The sequence below is a fragment of the Lissotriton helveticus genome, chromosome 5_1 (assembly GCF_964261635.1).
Source record: "Lissotriton helveticus chromosome 5_1, aLisHel1.1, whole genome shotgun sequence".
Lineage (NCBI taxonomy): Eukaryota > Metazoa > Chordata > Amphibia > Caudata > Salamandridae > Lissotriton > Lissotriton helveticus.
In genome coordinates, this window is record NC_136065.1 from 359,270,298 (window position 1) to 359,292,149 (window position 21,852).

General features: G+C 45.0%; 1 protein-coding gene across 2 annotated transcripts in view; it reads left to right on the forward strand.

Annotated features, from left to right (window-relative positions):
- Positions 1-21,852, forward strand: part of LOC144754550 (rho guanine nucleotide exchange factor 16-like) — a 292,302-nt gene that overhangs the window by 119,968 nt on the left and 150,482 nt on the right. For both annotated transcript variants that reach the window (XM_078642482.1, XM_078642481.1), the window contains exons 3-4: positions 9,179-9,230; positions 13,995-14,167. In XM_078642482.1, coding sequence (XP_078498608.1) covers positions 9,179-9,230; positions 13,995-14,167 — 225 coding nt within the window. The remainder of the gene's footprint in view (positions 1-9,178; positions 9,231-13,994; positions 14,168-21,852) is intronic.

Genomic DNA, 21,852 nt, shown 5'->3' on the forward strand with positions numbered 1-21,852 from the left:
TCATGCCTCAAAAATACTGCCTGGGTGGCTCACTGTGGGAAGCATAGGATTTTAGTTTGTGTTTTAAGCTAATCCCTTAGGTATATAGGCTACACTGCTTGGAAAGGATTCCTGGTTACTCTTTGACCATATCCCTTTTGGAGACTCACCCACCTTTCTAACCCCCAGAAAGACTTGGCCGTGTTTCATTCACTCTTGAAGATTCTAAGCATACCATGTGGCCATAATCTTAACACAGCACTACCTCTGTTACCTTCAGTCAACCATGCATGCTTGGTGGCCACACTCTTCTAGTAGCTATGCCTCATTCACAAGTGCCTCGCAGGAACAGCGGTCTGGCCGAGCAGTGAGGGATTTAATATCATCTTCATCCACCCTTTGTCCTATTTGTGGAGAAGCGTTCCTTGGTCAACCGAAATTGGGGATAAGGATTTTTGAGAGGCTATTGGTCACTTCCTCTCATGGGAGCAACCCTTATGTTTTTTTCTGGATGCAATCTCCTCTTGGTAATGCCCCGCTAGAACCCTCGCCATCCGAGTTCCTGAGGGATCTGGCCCAGAGCATAGTGTAAGTGTGTAAATACGTTGGTAAAATTTTGATGTATCTCACTTTTTCAGTACAGGGAGAGATACTTTACTATTATGCTTTCTGAAGGAGATTAGAACACATACAAGGTAAACAAAGAACTAAATCTTTGAAACTTGTAAAACCCCAAAAAGTTTCAAACGTTTATTCACTTAGTTATGTATTTAACGGCAACAACATTTCAAACAGAAATAGTGTCCACAGGGACAGTAACCCCACATAGCATGAACGATTAGATGGTTAAAGTCCAAGTGTACTACAGTAATTAAGGTAAGACATAAAGTGATTGATTAACACTGAAAACAAACAATATTTGTACCACTTAGCTCTAACAACAAACTCAACTAAAATGTAAATATTCAACATGGGTCAGTGAGGGGCAGTAGGAATTCCACTTGCAGGAGACACTTTAGGGTCGATGTAAACTTGCCAACTGAAAGGTAAGCTCGGCTAGCACCGAGAATCAGTCTAGAGGTCCTAGAAGGTAAAATGACGTCATGATTATAAAAAAAATACAGAAATTATTACACGAAGCACAAAAAACATAGTTCACTACGTTATTTGTTGAAGTGTAGGGTTATGTTCTTTGTATTGTTTGTCAGTGTTACAATTGCAAGAGAGCAGATGATTTCCACTTACTGCAGGTGACGCATATCTTTACCTTTCTGGATATTCGAGTAATACTTCATATTTTCCTGGCAAGAACGTTTATAGCAACACACAATCCATTGTTCTTCTCTTTAATATGCTCCGAGGCATTCTGACATTCTTATCACTTGCTCACTTCTTTATTTCTTTATTTTTCCGGTTTTATGTAGATGATACCAGACCCAATGGTGAGCAGACCACCACGTATACATAGGTTCCAAGGTGGCATAGAAATATGCAATTTTGCATAATGGAGTTTGCTGGAGCTAGGATCAAACATATAAAATACATGTGGGATATATGTATTGTAAGATTATAATAAGTTAATACAATGTTTTGGGTTTAAAACGGTCATCGGTCAGTGAAATGTTATCTTTAGCAGTTCTTGTGTTGAAATGGTGTTGAAATATAAGCATGCCTATTTTGTCAAAATTTTTATATACCTTAAGTTACTGTCTATAAGATCCTTGATAATCCCTCTCATTCCATGCCTTTTGGCCTTACCTTCCATCTTGTGCTGCTACTCAGAATTACTGTGCCGTAAGTGCATAACCAAACATGACTTTGAAGCTTACCCCTAGACCTTGCTCTTATGCCTTGAGATTTGCAGCTTTGACTGACTGCAGGTGTGACCATTGCACAGAGACATTGATGTAAATTAGCAGTGTCTATTGCTACCCTTGGCTTGCAGTTGTATACCTCTTGCACCACCATTGCTAGTCCTGGCCTTGGCCCTCCGGGGTCATAAATGCAAAAGCAGATACTAAAAATGTACTTACTTTCTGTATTTTGCACTCCTTGCCCTTCCTACTAGCCCTCAGCATCAAACCAGAGGTGGTTGTGGTGCTAATGGTGTGATAAAGCACCACCACTGTGACATCATTGATAAAAGGCCCTTATGCACCCAAGAGCAGTAGTTATTAAGGCCTACTTCTGGCTTGTCCAGAGGATATTCTTCAACCCACCCAAACTCTACGCAGCAGGAAGAGCACCCTGCCTTCAGTGTTTTGGAGCTGTACAAGAATGCTACATGTGACAAAGGCCGCACAATGATGCATACTTTTTTATTGGGGTCACAGGCGTGCTTTAAAATGTTTAAAGTAGGATTTGACTTCATTGCCAAGAGCGGCCATGGTGGGTCTCCAAGTGCAGCCAAGACACCTCAAGACATTGACAACATTGCATTTATTGGTTGTGGGTAAGGACATCGTGCAAAAATGGGGTAGCCAGGAGGCCTCAGATGTGAAAATATATTGCAGTGGCATGGATGTTTGAAAAGCAGTTGAGAGAGTGGTAAACGGTACCAAAGGCAACCAAAGAAGTGTGGCCCCCATGGATGAAGGTCTCTGGCCTTTCATAGGTGCGTTGTAGTCCTGGGAAAGCCCTTCTAGAGACTCCCATTTAGGATGTTTTTTGGGGTGTAGACATTATCTTGAGCATTTCCAGTACAATTAAAGTTGAGGACATATTTAGGGCAGCATGCTGATGCGCTGAGTTTTGTGTGTTTTAAATTTTATTTTATTAACTATGTTGTGAGGTTTGTTGGTTGTTTATGAAAAGAAAACCACTACAGTGAAATAGGTTATATTAAAAAATCGGATCCTTTATCAGTAGCTCAACGAGTATGTGTAAATTGGTGACTTTACCGCACATAAAAATATGTCCTCTCCTTCACACTCAAAGCGTCAGCATTTACAATAGGTCATCACTGCAGATGAATCGCTTGCAACCTGTACAAAAAAAGTCATAGAGACGTATGAGAGAAAGAGAACAAAAAAATCTTCTATCCTAAAAAAACAACACACAGTTTAACAAATGTGTTGACAAATATGATTGCCGACATCTTCTGAGTTTGCTGCAGTTGTTAAATCAGCCGTCTCACAAAGCTGGAAAGCGGCCAGAGGTGAGATTTTCAAGGCTACGAAACCGGAAATAATTGTAGAGATACCTGTTATACTAAGAGGGAAAAAAATTGATGTGCAACCTTGGCCCCAGATTTGTGGCAGAACCGGCCTCGTGTGTAGCGCCATTTGCAAAATAGATGTAAGAATGCATGTCTTTGATAAATGCCACAGCCTGTGTAGCAGGACACGTCTCAACTCCGCAGCCTGGTTAAAAGGACACCAAACCACTGGTGTGGCTTGTCGTAGTGGTCAAAGCACGCACTTTAGTACAGCCTATAAGAGTGATCACACAGGACCCGACATCATAGTTTACAGAAAGGATCAAAGAGGGCTTGATACAACTTATAGGACTGGTTCAAGAGGACCCAGTCTCAGAGGTTATAGGTGCGATCAAACAAGACCCACCATACTAGCTTATAGGATTGGCCAGAGAGTGCCAAGCCTAATAGGGTATACAACTGGTCAGTGACAGCCCAGTCCCATAGATTATAGGATTGGTGAGAGAGGGTGCAGTGAGTGTGTCAGACTCATGAAAGCAGCCAGTGAATAGGGCTGTAGTACTATTAAATCGAGCCCAGTGAGTTGGACGGGCTGGTTAAAGAAGGTGCAGATACCTACCATCCAGGACCGGTCAGTTTGGGCCCTATGTCACATTTATAAAACATGCCAAAAAGAGCCCACAGAAGTAGCTTATAGGACTGATCAAAAAAATCACAGTCCATAAACTTCTAGAAGAAGACCATGTATTGTTTGAATAATAAAAACATTCACAATATCCAATTACAATGTAAAAAATAACGAGCAGACAGAAAAAGAAAACCAACATCTGCTCTGGATCATTCCACAGATTCTAAAAAAAAACGTTATGTGCCAGAAGCAATCACACAAAGAGGTTTTCCCACTCCGACTTCCACATAGCGTGCCATTTCCGAGGAGAGGAGTTTTTTCCTTGCTCGCCAACGTTAAGTTGGCGAGCGCGAGCGAGGAAAATCTTACTCCAGACCACCTCCATGCGAGATTTGACAATGCGGGCGGTCACAGATGCCCGCTACCTCTCGCAATGAGGAACCTTCAATTCACGTTGAGGAAGCTGCCGCTCGAGTAGAACATCTACTTGAGTGGCAGAAAGACGCAGCGCCCTCTTGCGCAATGCATGGTGCCGTTCACGCTGATTTTCCAGCGTAGGACAAACACCCATCGCTAAAAATTGGCGTGACCTAATACACTTCGTTGCTTGCGGAACTCCACGTAGTCCGATGGAGTTTTTGGGCCAGTTTGCAGAGTCCCGCAGACTCCGCCCAGGCCTGCTCTTGGCAGTAATGTACAACAAGCACTTCCCAAGCCAATCGGCCTCACCTTTTAGACCTACTGGCTTTTGCCAATGCTATTTGCTGATGCAGTTTAGTATCGTAAAAAACATAAAGCATGATGAAGCAGCATCTGTTGGTGGTCGAGCCATTCTCAAGGTGCCATTTTCTTCTTCTTTTTGTTAAATTGTTTTACTTGAACATTTGAGATGGCAGGCATCACATAGATCGGCCAATATGAAAGCGCTTTTGTGGAGTGCTGGCAGCAATTTGCCACCTAGCCCTCCATAAATATGTATATATCTTTTTTTCTTAAAAGAATGGCTTGGAGGGAATGGAGGAGAGGGTGCAGGGTGACTGCTCTATGGACTAGGCAATGGGAGGGCAGCAAGAGGGAGAGAGCAACATGTGGGAGTGGCGAGAAACACAGAATTGAGACAAACATTGGGGCGACAGAGGGAGAAGAACACGAGAGAAAGCTGCTGCAAGAGAGAAAGAAAACAAACACAGGGTGAGAGAGGGAGGAGACAAACGCAAGAGTGAGATAGCTGGAAAACACATGCACTCTAATAGAGTGCTTAACCCAAAAGAAAATAAATTGTTGCCTAAAGTGTGCAGTGGATGTACACAAGCCCTCAAGAGGATGGTAAACAGGCTATACTCTAGTGGCCTGACAAACACAAGATGGACAAAGAAAGCAGCTGTTTAAGAAGCAAAAGAGAGTGAAAGTACATCCAACCAATGTAAAGCAATGGACAGGCTCTAATCCCCTGTCATTTCTAAGTAAGGCCTCAATAGGTATTTTGCAACCATACAGCTTGTGGTGTCACATAAGCTTGTCTTAAAATATGGAAAGGTGTTTGTAGGGGGCAGCAGGAAGGGAGCCGGGTGCGACCTAAAAAGGTGTTTCTATATCATCTGAGGCACAGTGGCTTAAAACATTAAAGTTTTGGACTGTGGTTTTTATCAATGTCCATGTTAAAATACATTAAAACTTGGGTAGCATGCATATAAAATTTGGAAAACTTTTTAACTTGCATTCTATGCTACAGTCTTTGCCATTCCTCGTAATGCAGGCAAATATGCTGCATAATTGACGGTGCCTTTCTGCATAATGTAGCCTATATGCAGACGGTGTTTCTGTGACCATAGTCGTTTTTTGTGTAACTACCTGTTTGCTACATGTGTAACAAAATTCTTCATTTGCTGTGTTACTTGTAGATTTCAACAAAAGAAAACGTATTGTACTGTATAATTTGTATAGCGCTTTCCTACTCCCGACAAGGCACCAAAGTGCTTTTTGGATGGTCATATAAGAATCTGCCTGGATAGTAATGCATGGTTTGTACAGGGTTGATTCAAGGTGCAGCCTAAAAGTAGTATGGTATTTTGATTACTGTCTGTAATAAATCAAAATATGTTAATAGTGTTCAGTGAGTGTCTCACAGCTACCCACACTTTGTAAAAGTTAACTAGTCCTCTTTCATCACTTGATTGCTCACTTTAGAAAGTAAAGAGGTAAGCCCTTAGCCAAGATAGCGTTAATATCCACAATAGATCACTCGAGGAAGGTTTTTTTTCTGCAGCAGGAAATAAAGCCCAGAATTTTAAAATGTAAATCAAACCATATGGAAAATCCAACAGCTTCATAGCCATAAAAATGTTTTGTTTCACCTTCCATGTAAATTCATGGTTTCATCACAGACGGCTCAAAGCGGCGATTATTTCAAGGCTTCGGAGTTTAGAAGAATCTCAAATGCTTTCATCTATTTTGTGTTCTGTCATCTTGAATATTAAATTGCCCTTTCATGACACACTTGGACAATAAATATGAAATGTGCAGTGCAGTTGTGCAGGGATGTTTCTTGTTTCAAAGAAACGCTTCCATTTGGCATAGGCAAGAAATAAGGGATGCACCTCTTATTACAATAATGTGTACTTGTTGCTAGTGTTTTGCAGGACACAGGCTGTGTTTTGCACACATTATTTAACCTTGTGAGGCAGCAAGGACAGTGTTAATATAATGGCGTTATTGTGTTTTGGTGAACGACAAAATAATTACTTTATGGTAAATAGCATTTTCAATAGGAACTGCTGAATGGAAGTTGTTTCTTCTTCTTCTTAAGAACCCTATGTATTTTACATACTTATAGTTGGGATTCTTTTGGCATCAGCGTGGGTTAAAATGCTAAAACAAAGTGGATGAGAAAGCCACATTATGCACTGCATAGTTTACTCAAGCCTGTCGCATTTTCTCCAGCCCTCTCTATCCTCGCGTTCAGATGCGGATAGAGCCCATACAACAATTAGGGCCGGCCTAATTAATGCTAGATCTATGGTGAAACATGCAGCCGACATCTTTGATACGCTGGTGGATGGCCAGTTTGAGCTTCTTTTTATCACTGAGACGTGGCTCACTGATTCGTGTGGCCCGACTATTGAACTTGCTGTCCCCAGAGGTTTCAAAGTTGTAAGAGCTGACAGACCCTTAGGGAGAGGGGGAGGTGTAGCGGTGATTTTTAAGGAAGAATGGTGCTTTTCCATTGAGCAATTAGCGGTAGGGGTGGCAGGGGAAGCTCTCCACTTTTCTCTTATTATCAGTCCCCATTTTACTCTAGGAGGATCCCTGATTTATAGATCTCCAGGCTATTCCAGCCATTTTATAGAAACCTTGGAGGAATGTATAGTGCCACGGGCCCTGAGTTTTCCTAAATTCCTTCTGGTTGGTGATTTCAACTTCCACGTAGATGATATCGAAACCGTGGAAACGCGCCGACTGGGGGAAGTTTTTGATGTGGCACAGCTTAAACAATGGGTGACTTCCTCGACTCTCGCCGGAGGCCATCTTCTGGATTTAGTATGCTCTAACTTTCCTATTAAGGTATTAGGCGTCGAAGAGGTCACCTGGTCACCTGGTCGGATCATGGGCTCGTTAGATTCTCTTGGGAGGTGGATAATGTAGGCAGACCCGTCTTGGCACTTCCTGCTGGCCATCCCCAACGGATTAACCTGGATATGTTCGGCCAGGAGCTACAAAAAACTGGTATGAAGCATTCCCCTGAGCTAGAAAAGGCGATTGATATCTTTAATGAAAGGGTGCTACAAGCGGCGAATGCGTCCCCTAAACACACCACTGTATCTAGGGTACGGCTCAGCCCCTCTCAACCCTGGTTTTCACCCGAGTTGAGGGAGCTAAAATTGGGCTGTAAGAAGTTGGAACGAATTTGGAGGCGGGGATACTGTCTCAACGCATAAGGCTGCCCTACGTGCAGCCCAAAAAAGCTACTATGCCGCCATTAAAATTGCTAAAGGGTCTTACTAAAGGGTCTTACTATGCTGGGACAATTGCCAAAGCGGAAAACAACAGTAAGGACATTTTCTCAATTGTAAAAAGTTTTGTATCCCCGGTAGCAGAAGCTACTACACTCCCATCCTCGGCAGAATGGTGCGAAGATCTCTCTAACTTCTTTATAGACAAAATAGCAAAGATTCAGCAGGATTTTCTCTCTGCCCTTCCGACCGAAAGCTCTGGGGATGGACCCTTTATCAGGCCATGCCATGATGAAACTCAGCAGCTCATTAACTTTTCGCCGGTCGCAGAGGGTGATATTCTGCTCCTTCTTCAATCCCTTAAATCGGGCTCTCCCTCAGACCCCTGCCCTGCTCGTGTTCTTGCAGATGTGGCCAGCATTGTCTGTGAGGATGTCACCCAGATAGTAACCCGTTCCCTTTCTTTGGCAGAAGTCCCTGGGAAATGGAAGCAGGCTATGCTTCTGCCACTTCTAAAAAAACCTGGCCTCGATGCTACTGTTCCAGGCAACTATCGCCCCATCTCTTTGTTGCCCGCATTGGCGAAAATATGTGAGAAAGCAGTCTTTCGCCAATTGGAAAGGTTTGTGGAGACTTCGAATGCTCTGCACCCAGCCCAGTCTGGCTTTAGGGCGGCCTATAGCACAGAGACGGCGCTGGTAGAGATGACGGAGTCTATTCGGGAGTGTCTGGATGGGGGCGGCAGAGCGGTCCTGATTTTATTTGATCTCTCTGCCGCCTTCGACCCTGTTCCCCATGCTCTCCTCATTGCCAGGCTAGCCGCAATTGGCATTGGCGGCAGTGTCCTGGCCTGGTTGTCCTAATTTCTTTCTGGTAGGACACAACAGGTCTGGATGCCACCTTTCTCATCTGAGCCCAAACCACTGCTTACTGGGGTACCACAGGGATCCACTCTTACCCCCCGGCTGTTCAACATATACATCACCCCCTTGGTTTTTTTGGCTGAACAGTATGGGGCAAAGCCCCCAGATCCCTCTGCTCCGACCAGGAACATCTCATCGTCACTCCTAGAGTCAAGAAGGCCCGAACAGGAGGTAGGCGCTTCTCGGTTCATACCGCACGCCTCTGGAACGCCCTTCCTCACTACCTGAGAACTGAACCCATCTACCTAAGGTTCAGGAAGCAACTGAAAACCCACCTCTTTCCTTAAATTATCCTTCCCTGCCCTGCTGACCCGCTAGTCGTATTTGATTCTAGCGCTGGGATACCTACGGGTGACTACGCGCTCTATAAAATTAAAATAATAATAATAATAATAATAATAATAATAATTAAGTGTGACCGAGTAGCCGCTAGGAAACTCTGTCCCCTCATCTGGACCTCAAAACTGTGAGAAACATAATTTCTCTTTTCACAATAAACCTGTTAGAACACAAACCATTTATTTATTTCATTTTTTTTCAGAGAACCTTTGGAAAGAAGAAGATGCAGCGGCATGCAGGCTCCTTTAAGGATGGTAAGTGGCTAGGAGAAGCTTGACAAGTGACCCATGGGAAACCAGTTAAAGGAACAGGTGTGTGAGAAACTTGTAAACTGCAACGCCCGCCAACTGGCACTCCTCTGAGGATTTTCACGCTTAGCAGCATGGTCTTTTTTGTTGCTGTTATATTCTGTTATTGGACATTTGTACTGTGCATTCTGCCAGAGGTATCTCACCAAGGCGTGATATTGAACTGGGTGCCCTTTTCATGCAGCTCTGGAATTTGTATCTATGGGTTGCGTGTGGTGGTTTGAATGGCCAGTAAAGACTTGTGAAGTGTTTTGTTTGTTAGTGGATTGTGTGGCCTTGTACGGGAGGGATACAAGTGATATAGAAAGAATATTTTATGTCTTTTAAAAAAAAAAAATACTAATTGAATATAAACTTATATAGAAAGAACAACTGAACCAAGCAAAGTAGCAAATTCGTGTTTAACATGCACAGTGCCGTCCTCGACTATAACACATAAACGTAGAATTGTATGTCTTGGGTGCTTGGAAGCAGGTTCCAAATAGAAAGTTCTGCCCTGGGAAACACACCTCTTGGCTAGCTATGTGTGGTGTAAAAATGTCCAACTCCGAATCTGCAATACATTTCCAGGTAAGATTGTGATTTGATGTGGCAACTCAAACACAAACATTGTTAAATGGACTCACGATGTAGTTGCTTATTATAATTTTTTTAAGTTCATATGTGCCTTTAGGAGATATGTTCAGACTTATCTTTCTAACTTCCCAAACAGCAAAGTACACTTCCCTGCTGCAGTAACTAGGGCACTGAACCGCATAATGAAGCATCATGTGCCCTAAACCTATTCTGAACATGTTTTCAGAGGCCTCCTGTGCTTGAGGTTTGCCGGATTTCAATTAAAATATGTTTAAAGAGGGGTCTTTGCAGGTTTATTTATAACTGCTGAGATCTATTGACAAACACCCCCTGCACTTTCTTTTTTTTGTGGAGCTTTATATAGCGCAAACTTGACCCGAAGGCATCAGAGCGCTTTATATGAGCACCAGTTACGTTACGGATGGAAACATTTATTTTTGTTGGGCACGGGGAGATTAAGTGATTTGCCCAGAATCACAGAATGTTGAGTGTCAATGCTGAGACTCGATCCCGGTTCCTCAGCTCCAAGGTCGACCGCCCTAGCCGTTAGGCCACATTCTCTCCCCTACATGATCAGTCCCTTAAAAATGGACGAGTCCATGGCATGGAGCAAGGAGTTTTTGTAGGTAAATGTCATTGATGCCCATTGCTTGCTTACATGCTTCTGTCCTGGAGCTTGTTCCAGGTTGCTGTGGTATCTTGTGGCATAAGGCTCAGCTTAGAATAGGTGACATAATGAATGGCTTTGTGTTCTTATTTAAGTCATAAGTGACCAGATTATGTAGTTTGACTTCTCTTCAGTGGATGTGGAGCTCACTTATGAAGTGGTACCCCAGTCATGCTCAGTGAATTCAACACTTATCTTTCTCGCTGAAGTTACTTCCAAAGTTCAACGCCCTTTCAATCACTTATGATTCAGGCCACCAGTCAACTAGAAGTTAGATTCAGGCTTCAAAATTCATGAACCACTTAAATTGTTTTTGCAGGACTGCTACTGATTTGGCTAGTAAAACTCCCATAGCACCGTATTCAAACATTATATATATATATATATATATATATATATATATATATATATATATATATATATCGCCAATAACGCATATCAGCTGTTGCCGACCTTGATCACATAACCTATAGGCCTACGCCCACTCCTCCCCTCGCAGTTGCCTGCCCGACCGGAAGTGATATCACGATGTTGCCCCGGAAGTGCTTCAAGCTGTAGTCACGCCCAATCCTTTGAAGAGGAACCATGAGGGCGTGGCCGGGTTCCTGGGGGGCCGCGTCCTAATGGCGCGCTTCCTTATAGTTCACGCTTTTCCAAATACCAAAGAGATGGTTCTGGTCTGAATTACAAGCAGAATAATACAGCCTCAGATGTCAGTGACATGGCAGCCGTCCCCTAACCCAGCCTGCGTTAAATTGCTGCTTCTTCTTTGATATAGAGTCCAATCAGCTGGTGCCAGACTGCTCTGTTGGCCAATCATCTTCTGAATCTAAATTCAGTGGTCTCCTCTGATTTGTGTAGAACCCTGAGAGATGAGACCAAAACTCATGTAAAGAGAGCGGCATAAAGTCCAAGAGTGGGTGGACGGTGTCCACCCACTCTTTTTGCAGGGTGGACGCCGTCCAGACTGTCAAGAAGTTGTGCACCACTGAAATATGCTGAACTCGTCCTGGTGTAATGTTCACACACAGGTACACATCCAGCAGAGCCTGCAGGTGCTCTGCTTTTGTTCTGAGCAGCACTGTGCAGGTAGTGGTGAGAGAGTTTTGGTATTTTAAATTCGAGCTGCGTATTAAACAATGGTCGAAGTTAAGGGACCCTCAGGCCATTTTTTGTTCGAGTATCTTGGCTGGGGCTATCTGGAGTCTCACAGCTAAGTGCAAATGCAACGGAGGGGTAACAAAGGCACACAGCTTAGTGTCACTTTAAAGGTACTGAAGAGAGACCTGGTTTTGACTTTGTTGAGACCTTGTAAATAAGAGATATGCCTGCACTGTCAGAAGTACTGATCTGTTACAACATTTACACAAATAATTTAAATATCACGATTTTGTTTCATGTCTTTATAGTGCTACTTACCCTAATCAAGGGTTTCGGAGCGCTTTACATCACATGTACACTTTATACATTCCAAATAAATCATAATAGTGTGTGAATCTATGTACAAGATGTGTTACATAGGACAGTGACGGTTATGATGTTTAGGGGTCACAGGTCCTTCGTGTTTACAATTTATGAACTGCAAGTAACAAAAGGATCTCTGTGTTAAAAGCAGTAGCCCACTTTCCTATCTACATAAAAGAAAGACATGTCACCTGCATGTTACATGACGTGCTTTGCTGGGGACGCATTAACCCGCTATGCTACATTGATTTGAAACTGTGATTAGACAAAACACAGATCGCGCTGCATATGCATTAACCACCAGAGTTATTTTACAAATTGTATTATTCCCTGAGATTTACAGGGCACTCAGAACTCTCAGCAGCAGGTGCCTTAACCCCGTAAGATATTTTTTAATGTTGACTTTGCATTTGCAACCAATTAAACAGAACACAATTATTGCCATGTCTTTTCTTATGTCAATTAGTTTGTGGCAGAGTTAAAAAAATAATGTATAGATTGAGGACCAGACTTTGCATCTGAGTTGTCTCTTTTTTAGCACAACCCCGATGCCAAATGTAATTTGTTAACTCTGGTAATGTCCTCAAATGTACTCCTTATAGACCTAAACGTGTGAGGTTTTAAGACCTGATGTCACTTATTGTGATGTCACTCCATTTGAGGTATGGGTTGTAATGCCACTTCCTGCATTGCCACTTCTGATGTCATGCGCAGTGATGTCACACGCCATGATGTCAGTTGCATACTGTCAAACTTGGTTAGTCCCCTGGCTTCTTTTTGCAGGACTTGTACCCTGAGCAGGAGCAGCATTGCAAGAAGCGAGGACAGGACAGGGCCAAAGTATGGGACCTCTTTCTCTTCACACAGTAGTTCTGTATTTATTTTCAACCACCTGTTACCTGCTGAACTTAAAGTCTGGCTAAATGTGCCTCACCCTAACCAGGACCCCCACCTTTTTTGTTTTTTGGGGGGAGCTCAAAGGCGGGAACCCTACTCTTCTATTTAAAAATCTCTGAGTTACCCAACCCGATTTACTTGGTTGATACTGTTTGAGAATAATACAGAACTTCACGCTTATTTTCGTCACTGATTTTATTGAGTATGTATATATCATGCCTTTTGGTGACAAATTCTTCTGTGAGTCTTACATGCTCGCTGTTACTGCATTTCCCCGTGTGGAGAATTGTCTTCCAACTTACACATCGATCTGGCCCTAGCCTAGGCTCCACATTCTATATCTTAAACTATCAAATAAACGCTGTTAAAATGTACAATTTGGGAATGTTAATAACGAGTCTTACTATAAAATTCTGGGAAGCTTGTGTCATTATTTTTTTGCAGATTGGCGGACAATACTCCCTCTTATTCAGGAAAACTTTGTCTCCACTGTTGTACTAGGAAAAGTACCGATAGAGGTGATAATATTGGACTTCAGAGGACCCTTGTGACTCGGTGCCACTGCACTTGCTGCCCCTGCACCGGTGCACGGTGGCTGCAGCCCTTTTAAGTCCCGGCTGGGGTTGCTCAGTGCTTGCAGGCCCCTTGACACTCGCCAGATTCCCCTCGTGTCCCAGCTCATTCCACAGGGGCTGCACTTTGACGCGGGACCTGTAAATATTGTCTTTCCAGGCGCCCTCTGCTCCCCCCAGGGGCGGGCTGGAGGGCTCTCACTGGCGGAGTCGCGCTGCCGGGCCCCTGTAGTGCATGTGTCGAATTCAACACATCGATGGCACCTTCCCCCCGCCGAGCCCGGACCCCAGAGCCGCCCGAGCCCGGCCCTGACGACCAGCCGCGCGCCATGGAGGCCAGCCCGGCCGCCGGGAGCCTCTTCCTGGGGGCTCTGCGCCGCTTCTCGGTCTCGGGGTCGGCCTGGGCCTCGAGGGAGGGCCCTGGCTTCGGCCTGCCGCCGCTCGAGAGTGCGGGGGAAGAGGGCCCGGGACGCGCGGGCAGCAGCGACCTCTCCGAGACCGTCTTTAACTTCCTGGCCCGCCTTCTCTCCCCAGACCCCCGGCTGTACCAGGAGCTCCGCGAGCGGGGCCTCAGCTCCAACACCCAGGAGTCCGACGACGACCTGCTGGACGACAGCCCGGTGCGGGCGGAGCGGCCGGAGCCCGACGACAGTATCGTGGTGAAGAACTACCGGCCGGCGCAGCAGATCTGGAGCCAGCTCCCGCAGGTACGAGGGGCACGGGGGGGGGGGCGGATGCGGGACTTATGATGGGGCTGCGTGACTTATGGTGCTCGCTGTGTGTTTTTATGATGATCTTTTTATGAACCGAAGCTTGCATGCCCACAGAGTGCAAAGCACCGGTGCACTTTAGGAAAGTGCAGCGCTGCACCTGCTCTACACACACACACACACACTTCTGGAAGTTCTGTGCAAGCACTTGGCGTTCATGTTACAGAAGTTCAAGTGTCCCTGGGACGCCAAATCCGCAAGTTGTAATAGATGGCTTACAGGCTCTGCTAGTTTCTCTTGCGAAGGGTCCGCAGACGAGTTTAAGGCCAGCACAGAGCCGCCTCCACGCCACAAGGCCTTTGTGAGAGTCTGAATCTTCCTCCCCCAACGCTGGCCCGGGGTGCGGGCATTGTAGTCGCGCTGTGCTTCGCTGCCTCTGAATGGGGCCTCAAGGGCTCGATTGAGGGTGGGTGCATACTTCCAGGGACTCGACCCCGAAGGAATGGAGGGGGGTCCTTCAGAAAAACTCGGGCAGTTGGTTTACACTTTACATGCTACTAGACTCTGTTTCACTGATGTGCACCTGTTGTATGCTCTAACTCCGAGAGAACACGATCTTCCGTTTGTCTTGTAGCGCTACTCATCCCAGTGTAGGGCGTCAGAGCGCTATACATCACATACACACATGATACATTGACAATAGATCAAACAAGTATGCCAATTAATGTGCAGGATATTACACAAAACAATGAGGGTTTCAAGGTGAAGGAGTCACATATCGACTTTACTAGGGTCTATGTTAACAGTGCATCGGTGGTAGAAAGTAAAGTCAGGACTTAAAACTTCACACCGGGCTTGAGGTTGTCTGAACTCATAAGACTTTATTACTACCCAAAGAAACCCTTTTTGAACAGCCTTACAATAACAGATTGAGAAAAAATAATAAGGTTCAAACCCATGCCTTTTAGTTTGCTTGTAGGCCATTGATGCCAGTTCATAGCTCACTGTGTTGTAGCAGAAGGATTGTAAATTATGAACTGCATGTAATAAAAGCATCTCTTTCAAAAGTCAGTAAGACATATACCTATCTACATAAAATAAACAACTGTCATCTGCTTGTCACTCGATGTGCTTCTCAGGAGACACATTAACCCTCACATCTACTTTAGGAGTCAAAACTGTGACTAGAAAAACACGGGAAACATCATTTTCAACGAAGGCTTTTCTACGCGTGACGTTTACTACGAGGCACTTACCTCGCAAACGTCTTTTCCACGCGTATGCCTTCAACGACAGTCTTTACCACGCATATACGTTCTGGCTAGGGGGAGGCGTGGAATTCCTTCCAGTCGTTCAGCGTGGGATTGGGGGGTTGGCGGGGGTCGGCTGGGGGAGGGGCTGGGGGGGCCTGGGGGGGTCTCCCCCCCAAAAATAAACAAAGGAGCGGGTTAATTAAATTAAAAAAAAACGCACTTCAGTACCACCGAGGTAAAAGGAAAGTGCCTCCCCCAAAGACGTGCCGTTACGTCAAAATAGTAGTCCTTTTTTAATTTTGGCAGACGTGTTTTGACGCTTGTTTCGATGGTGGATGGAAGTACGGGCTGCTCGTGAAAGACGGGAAGGTGTCAGGTAAGAAAATATTCTTTATTATTTGTGTTTAAACGAAGGTTAAAATGCGTGGTATAATCCTTCGTTGCAAATTCCAGCGTGGTAAAGCCACTTGCGAACTAAAATTCGCGTGGTATTGCCATGCGTGGAACTTGTATTCGTGGTAACATCATATATTCAAAAACACAGACCTCACTACCAAGTGCATTTACCACCAGTCATGTTACCGTCATTAATATCCCCTGAGATTTACTAGGCACACAAAGCTCTTAGCAGTAAGTGCATTAGCCTTATATAATATTTTAAAATGTAACCGTTGGAACCAACTAAGCCATGGCAGATTTACTTTCACGTTTCTCCTTGTTGCCAATTTCTAAAAAAATCAATAAATATATGTTTGCTGCCTTCTTGACGCCATCCCCTTTTTCTTGCCACACATTGACCCCCAATGTTTGGGTACCCAGTGTCAAGTGTTTTCAGTTCAAACACTTGTAGGGAAATGAAGCTAGGGTGAGTGAGCCATGTTGAAAGCATTACATGTGAGCGGATATTGATAGTTATTATAGATTGAGTTGCAAGGTGTGTCACATTGTATCGTGTACCATTATGTAGAAGCCAACCCATGCGCTAAGCCATGTGTGCTCATCCACATCTACCAATGAAGAGATACTGCAGAATCCTGTTCGCCCTAGAAGGCCGCTTCAGTAGAGGGGCAGGCAGCTTCTTATTTGAATCTGGTTGATGTGGAGTGTAAACAAGGGGTTTGCAGGACATTACAAATTGTCAGTGCGTGACTATTCAGTAGTGTGATATTTGCGGGTCACTGGTACCAAAAGCCACCACAGAGCTCTGTTTTATTAAAGGGCTTTTGACGGGTGGATTACGTACTGTTGATTTTGATCATTAGAAAAGCGCACACACGGTTTTGTCTTTCGTTCTCGGATTACCAGCGCTCTTACCATCCTACTCATTTGTACAAGTTTTTATCCATTCCGGGAGCATGGAAAGCCCAGTAGGCCCCACTAGAGTTTTAAAGTTAGTCTTTGAAGGCTGCGGACATATTCCCGCAGCAAACTCATTAATTTACTGAAGTATGCTAGCGCCTGGACACCTTCTCTGAGGTAGCTGTGCGCATAAAGTGGCCATTGATTGACTGATTGAAGTATAGTACCAGCCAAGCGTTTTACCTCTTTCTAGTTTGTGGTCACTGAATTCCGTTTGTTCCACTGAAGAAGACGAAGTGTACATAAAAATGCTCTGCAGATTCCTGCGCTTTCAGTTTGCCCTTTCTTGGACCGGTTGGTGTTTTGTTGACCCTGTTGGTGTCATCCGATCTGTTTACTTTGTGGCTGCGCCCATGTGCTGTGGAGTGAGGCTAATAACCCGAGTAACCGGGACAGTCGGGGAGTTGGCCTTTACAAATAAACACGCGCGGCCGGCTGTGTGTGATTGCAGGCGAGGCCGCCTCTCGCTGGTGCGTCGTGCGCAAAGGTCCAGCAGTTTTATGACCCCGTTTCTATTGGACACCTGCCTGCTCGTGCAGTATTTCCCGGGCAAGGGGGTGGAATGCGAGATTTGTAACCTCCCAACATGGCGCCTGGATAGTTAACCTGTGTAACGTCCCCTGCCCGTTGCTATTGAGGGGAGGGGTGGAACGCAGGATTTGTGACCTCCCAACATGGCGTCTAGATACATAACCTGTGCAACACCCCCCCCCCCGTCCCTTGCTATTGGGCTTGTGGGGTGGAGCTGGGGGAGTTGGCTAGTACAGACACTAGCGTGCAATTACAGTAGTCCTTAACCCCTTTGCTGCGGCGGCTATTCCGCTGCAGCGCTAAGGGGGCGGGGTGACGGCGCCGTGGCGGTCCCGTGCTCGTGACGGAACCGCTCCGTCACGGCACACGGGTGAGCTGTGCTTGTGACGGAACGGTTCCGTCACGACCCGCCCGCTCAATAGAACACGCCGCACAGGCGCAAAATCAGCGCCGCGCAGGCGCGGCGGCGGGGCCGTGACGGAACCGTTCCGTCACCAGCACAGCCCACCCGAGGCTCGTGACGGAACGGTTCCGTCACGAGCATGAGAGGGGTTAAGAAGCATTATGTGATTGTATACAAGACAGATGCATGTAGGGATAGTAGTCTTTTTGAAAGCTACTCCTAAGTCAGGGCAGAACTTACCCTGGGTGCCATTGTACGAGAGGCAGAATGGCATAACATTGCAGCAAGCTAAATGTAGACCTCGACCCGGAAGTCACATGCGACCAGTTGATTACTCACGTATAGGTCCATATGTAGATTGATTGGAACTAAAAAGCGTGTCAGGCCTCGCCGGGGGTAGAAAGTGCTCTACAACGTCAAATCATTACAATAAAAGCTTGAGCAGCTAACCGTAGCATAGGCCCTGATAGGGTACCAGTCAGTTCAGTTCAAAAAACTTTATTTGAATTGAATTTACAATTCATGAAAGTATACAAATAAAATCAAAGTTAAAATTCCATCTTATTCGCTCAAAATTAAACATTACTAAAAACAATTTTTTAAAATTATTAAAAAGAAGTTAAAAAGAGATATAAGACAGTGCAATCAGGTGAAATACATGTTAATTAATTATAATTAATTGGCTATTGCTATCCCATAATTATAGTCCTTCTCACTTTTAAGATTGTATTCAAGTAGAGGCTCACTGTACTAATGGTAAGGCAATCGTCTAAGGACCTTAGTTTATTATAGGCATCTCTAGCTTTTCTTAAGCCCCAGACTAACAAGAGAGGTTTTAAAATGTGTCGCCTAGGGTGGCTATATAAAGTACAGAAAAGAGTGCAATGTATGTTTGATTGATATGATTTATCATCACAAGGACAGCGTCTTTTTTCTCTCGCCCAGTCTTTACAATTCGGAAATGACACAAGTCTATAAAAAGTTTCCAGGCGAAAGTATGTCAGGAGTCTGCGATGCTGCAGGGGTTGATCTAATACAAGATACAGCTGAATGCCCCTTTGGGATGTCACCTCATCGTGGCTCATGACAGATTTTTTAGACCTTTCGCCCTTCCATCTTTGCAATTCCAAATGTTCTAGGAGAGTCTTTTTTAGCGTGGATCGCGAGAGCTGTTCCAGTGAGGCCGGGTCGGTAAAATATTCAGGATGACCAATCTCACTAACAAAGTTCTTGATGTAACTAAACCATTTAATATTTTTTGCCCCATCACAGCTTAAACAGTCCTCTATAATGGTTCTATTCAGTTCTGTGGCAGTATTGGTCCAAACATTGTGCCAAAGTAAAACAGGGGCTAGTTTTATAATATCCGTGATGTGAAGGAGGGCAACTTCGGCGTGTAAGGCATATATAGCAGTGTTCTTCGATGTAGCTATTAAAAATCGCAGGAACCTGTTCTCGATTCGCTGTATTGCCTCCACTTGCTGCCAGCCCCAAATGCCCGCCCCATACGTACCAGTGGCCACACATTTAGCTTTAAATATTTGGAGGAGCTCCCTGACTGGTCTATTCCCTATTTTTTTTGCGAATCTCATAAGAGCACCAGATGCTCTAGTAAATGCTAGGGCCCTTGCGTTCACAGCGGGCTTCCACGTGCCTTGCCTGTCAAATTGAACCCCCAAATAACAAAAGATGTCGGCTAACTCCACCCGCCTTTCATCTAAAATAATTGGACATGGTGTTCTTTGTTTATTTGGGCCGCACGACATGGTAAATGTCTTGGAGACATTTACACGTAGTCCCCTGGACTTCATAAAATTTGAGAAGGTCTGTACGGCTTTCTGAAGGCCCACCATTGTCTGCAAGAGGATAGCCGCATCGTCAGCGTACAATAGAATGGGGATGGGTTTGCCTTTGATTACAGGATAATCATAATACTGTTGTCTTAAGCAAGAACCCACCCCATTGATATAGAGGTTAAATAGCAGGGGAGCTAATATGCAACCCTGCCTTACCCCTCTATTAATCTTAAAAAGGTCAGTACATTCCCCCCTCTGGCCGTACCTTACACGTGCACCTGCCCCAGCATAAAGTTCTCTGATGTAAACAATTATTTGGTTGTCCAAGCCAATGTCCCTTAAAGTCTGCCAAAGATTGTCATGCAAGACGCAATCGAATGCAGAGCTGAGGTCCACAAATGTCACATATAGGTTGGTTTTCTTTGCATGTATATATTTGGAGACAATTAGGGAAAGATTTAGCCCCTGCTCAATTGTCCCCCGCCCTCCCCTAAACCCATACTGGAAAGGTGATAACACTTCCTGGTACCTGTCAATTTATCGAAGTACGATCCAGTATTTTGGGTACCATTACAGACCAGGGTGTTTAATGAAGCTTGTAAGTCTTGGCATCTCCTGGACAACTGAGCCAATTCAAGACATATTTCCGTATTCAAGAAAAGCGATGGTGCCAACCCCTAGCTGTTACCGGCTAATACCACTCTTGGATTCATCTTTTAACATTTTGGGAAGCATAGTTTTGAATAGATTCAGGGGTGGTTCAGACCCATGTCAAAGGTTCAGCTGGGTTTTCGTTTATGAATAAGTATTCCAGAGAGCAATATATTCATCTTTTAGCTTCTGTTTGCCAAGTGAGTGAAGATCAAGAAAGTGGGGATTTGTTTCACATTTACGGACTTCTCAGCAATATTCGATGTTGTTAACAGGTTCAAATTATGGGAGAAAGTATATCCTTTTGAGTGGAGTCTGGTCTAGGAAATGTGCTGCAAAGAATACATCATTTTCTTCCCTTGTATATCTGTTGTTGGGAGTAAGCAGAGAAGCTCACTTATGCTATCCGAAGGGTCTGATTTTACAAAAATTATTCCTTATACTTGTAGGGAATGCCAGCCCTCCTTATCCATTGGTCTGTACTGTCATTCACATTTATTCTCCCCACTACAGCATACAGCGTCGGACAGGGAAACCATCCTGAACATCGCGGTCATTACACCGCGATGCAGTTACATGGCGGTCGTTACAACGACCGTGATGTAACCACGCTATGCCATTACAACGCAAGTCTTTACATCGACTTGCGCTAGATGGCATGCTAACATTTCAAATAGTGTAGTTTACTATCCCAACACCTTCCCTACTGTTAAGTGGACTGGATTTGGAATAGTAAATTACACTTTTCTTATGTTAGCACGCCATCTAGTGCAAGTCGATGTAAAGACTTGTGTTGTAATAGCATAGCGTGGTAACTTCGCAGGCGTTGTAACGACCGCGATGTAACGACACACGTTGTACTGACTTGCATTGTTACGTTATACATCCCTCAGGCAGTGGGTCAGCCCACTTTAGCTACTGGCTAACTTCACTGAGATTTATAGCATTCTGCTTTCTCACGAAGAGCACATCCCCACACAATCAGGTTTCTTGTAAAGCACAACTACTCTCCCGTTAGGGTCTCAAGGCACTGAGGGAGGGAGATCTGCGGTTCAGTCGAAGAGCCGGTCTTGGGGTCCTTCCTGAATTGCGACAGTAATGGTGATTGCCTGAAGTGCAGAGGCGGTAAGTTCTAGGTCTTCGCAGCGAAGTAGGAGAAGGATCTTACTCCAGCTGTGGTCTTGCAGATCCGTGGGATGGTGGCCAGGGCCAGTTAGGGGGAGCGGAGATGTCTGGTGGGTGTGTAGAAGGAGAGGCAGTGGTTGAGGTATGCAGGTCTGGCGTTGTTGAGGGCTTTGTAGGTGTGTGAGGAGCTTGAAGGTAATTTCTTTGTTGATCGGGGGCCAGTGGAGGTCTCTCAGGTGACTGGTGATGTGGCTGTGGCGATGGATATTCAGGATGAGTCTGGAAGAGGCATTCTGTATGTTCTGCAGTTTCTTAAGGAGTTTTTAGGTCTCGCCTGTCGATGCGCATGCGCATCGAGCAAGGCGAGAGTATTGGCACTTATCCGCTCTTTATCCACACTGCAAGGAATCGTGGCGATTCCTTGCAGTGCACGATAAATTTAAGCTCAATGCGCATGCGCATTGAGCTTAAATGCGCGTGCACATGCCCCCAGCCGCCTACTCTCTCAGCATTCCCACAACTCCGCCCCCTCACTACTTGATTGCACGGCCGCTAGGCCGTGCC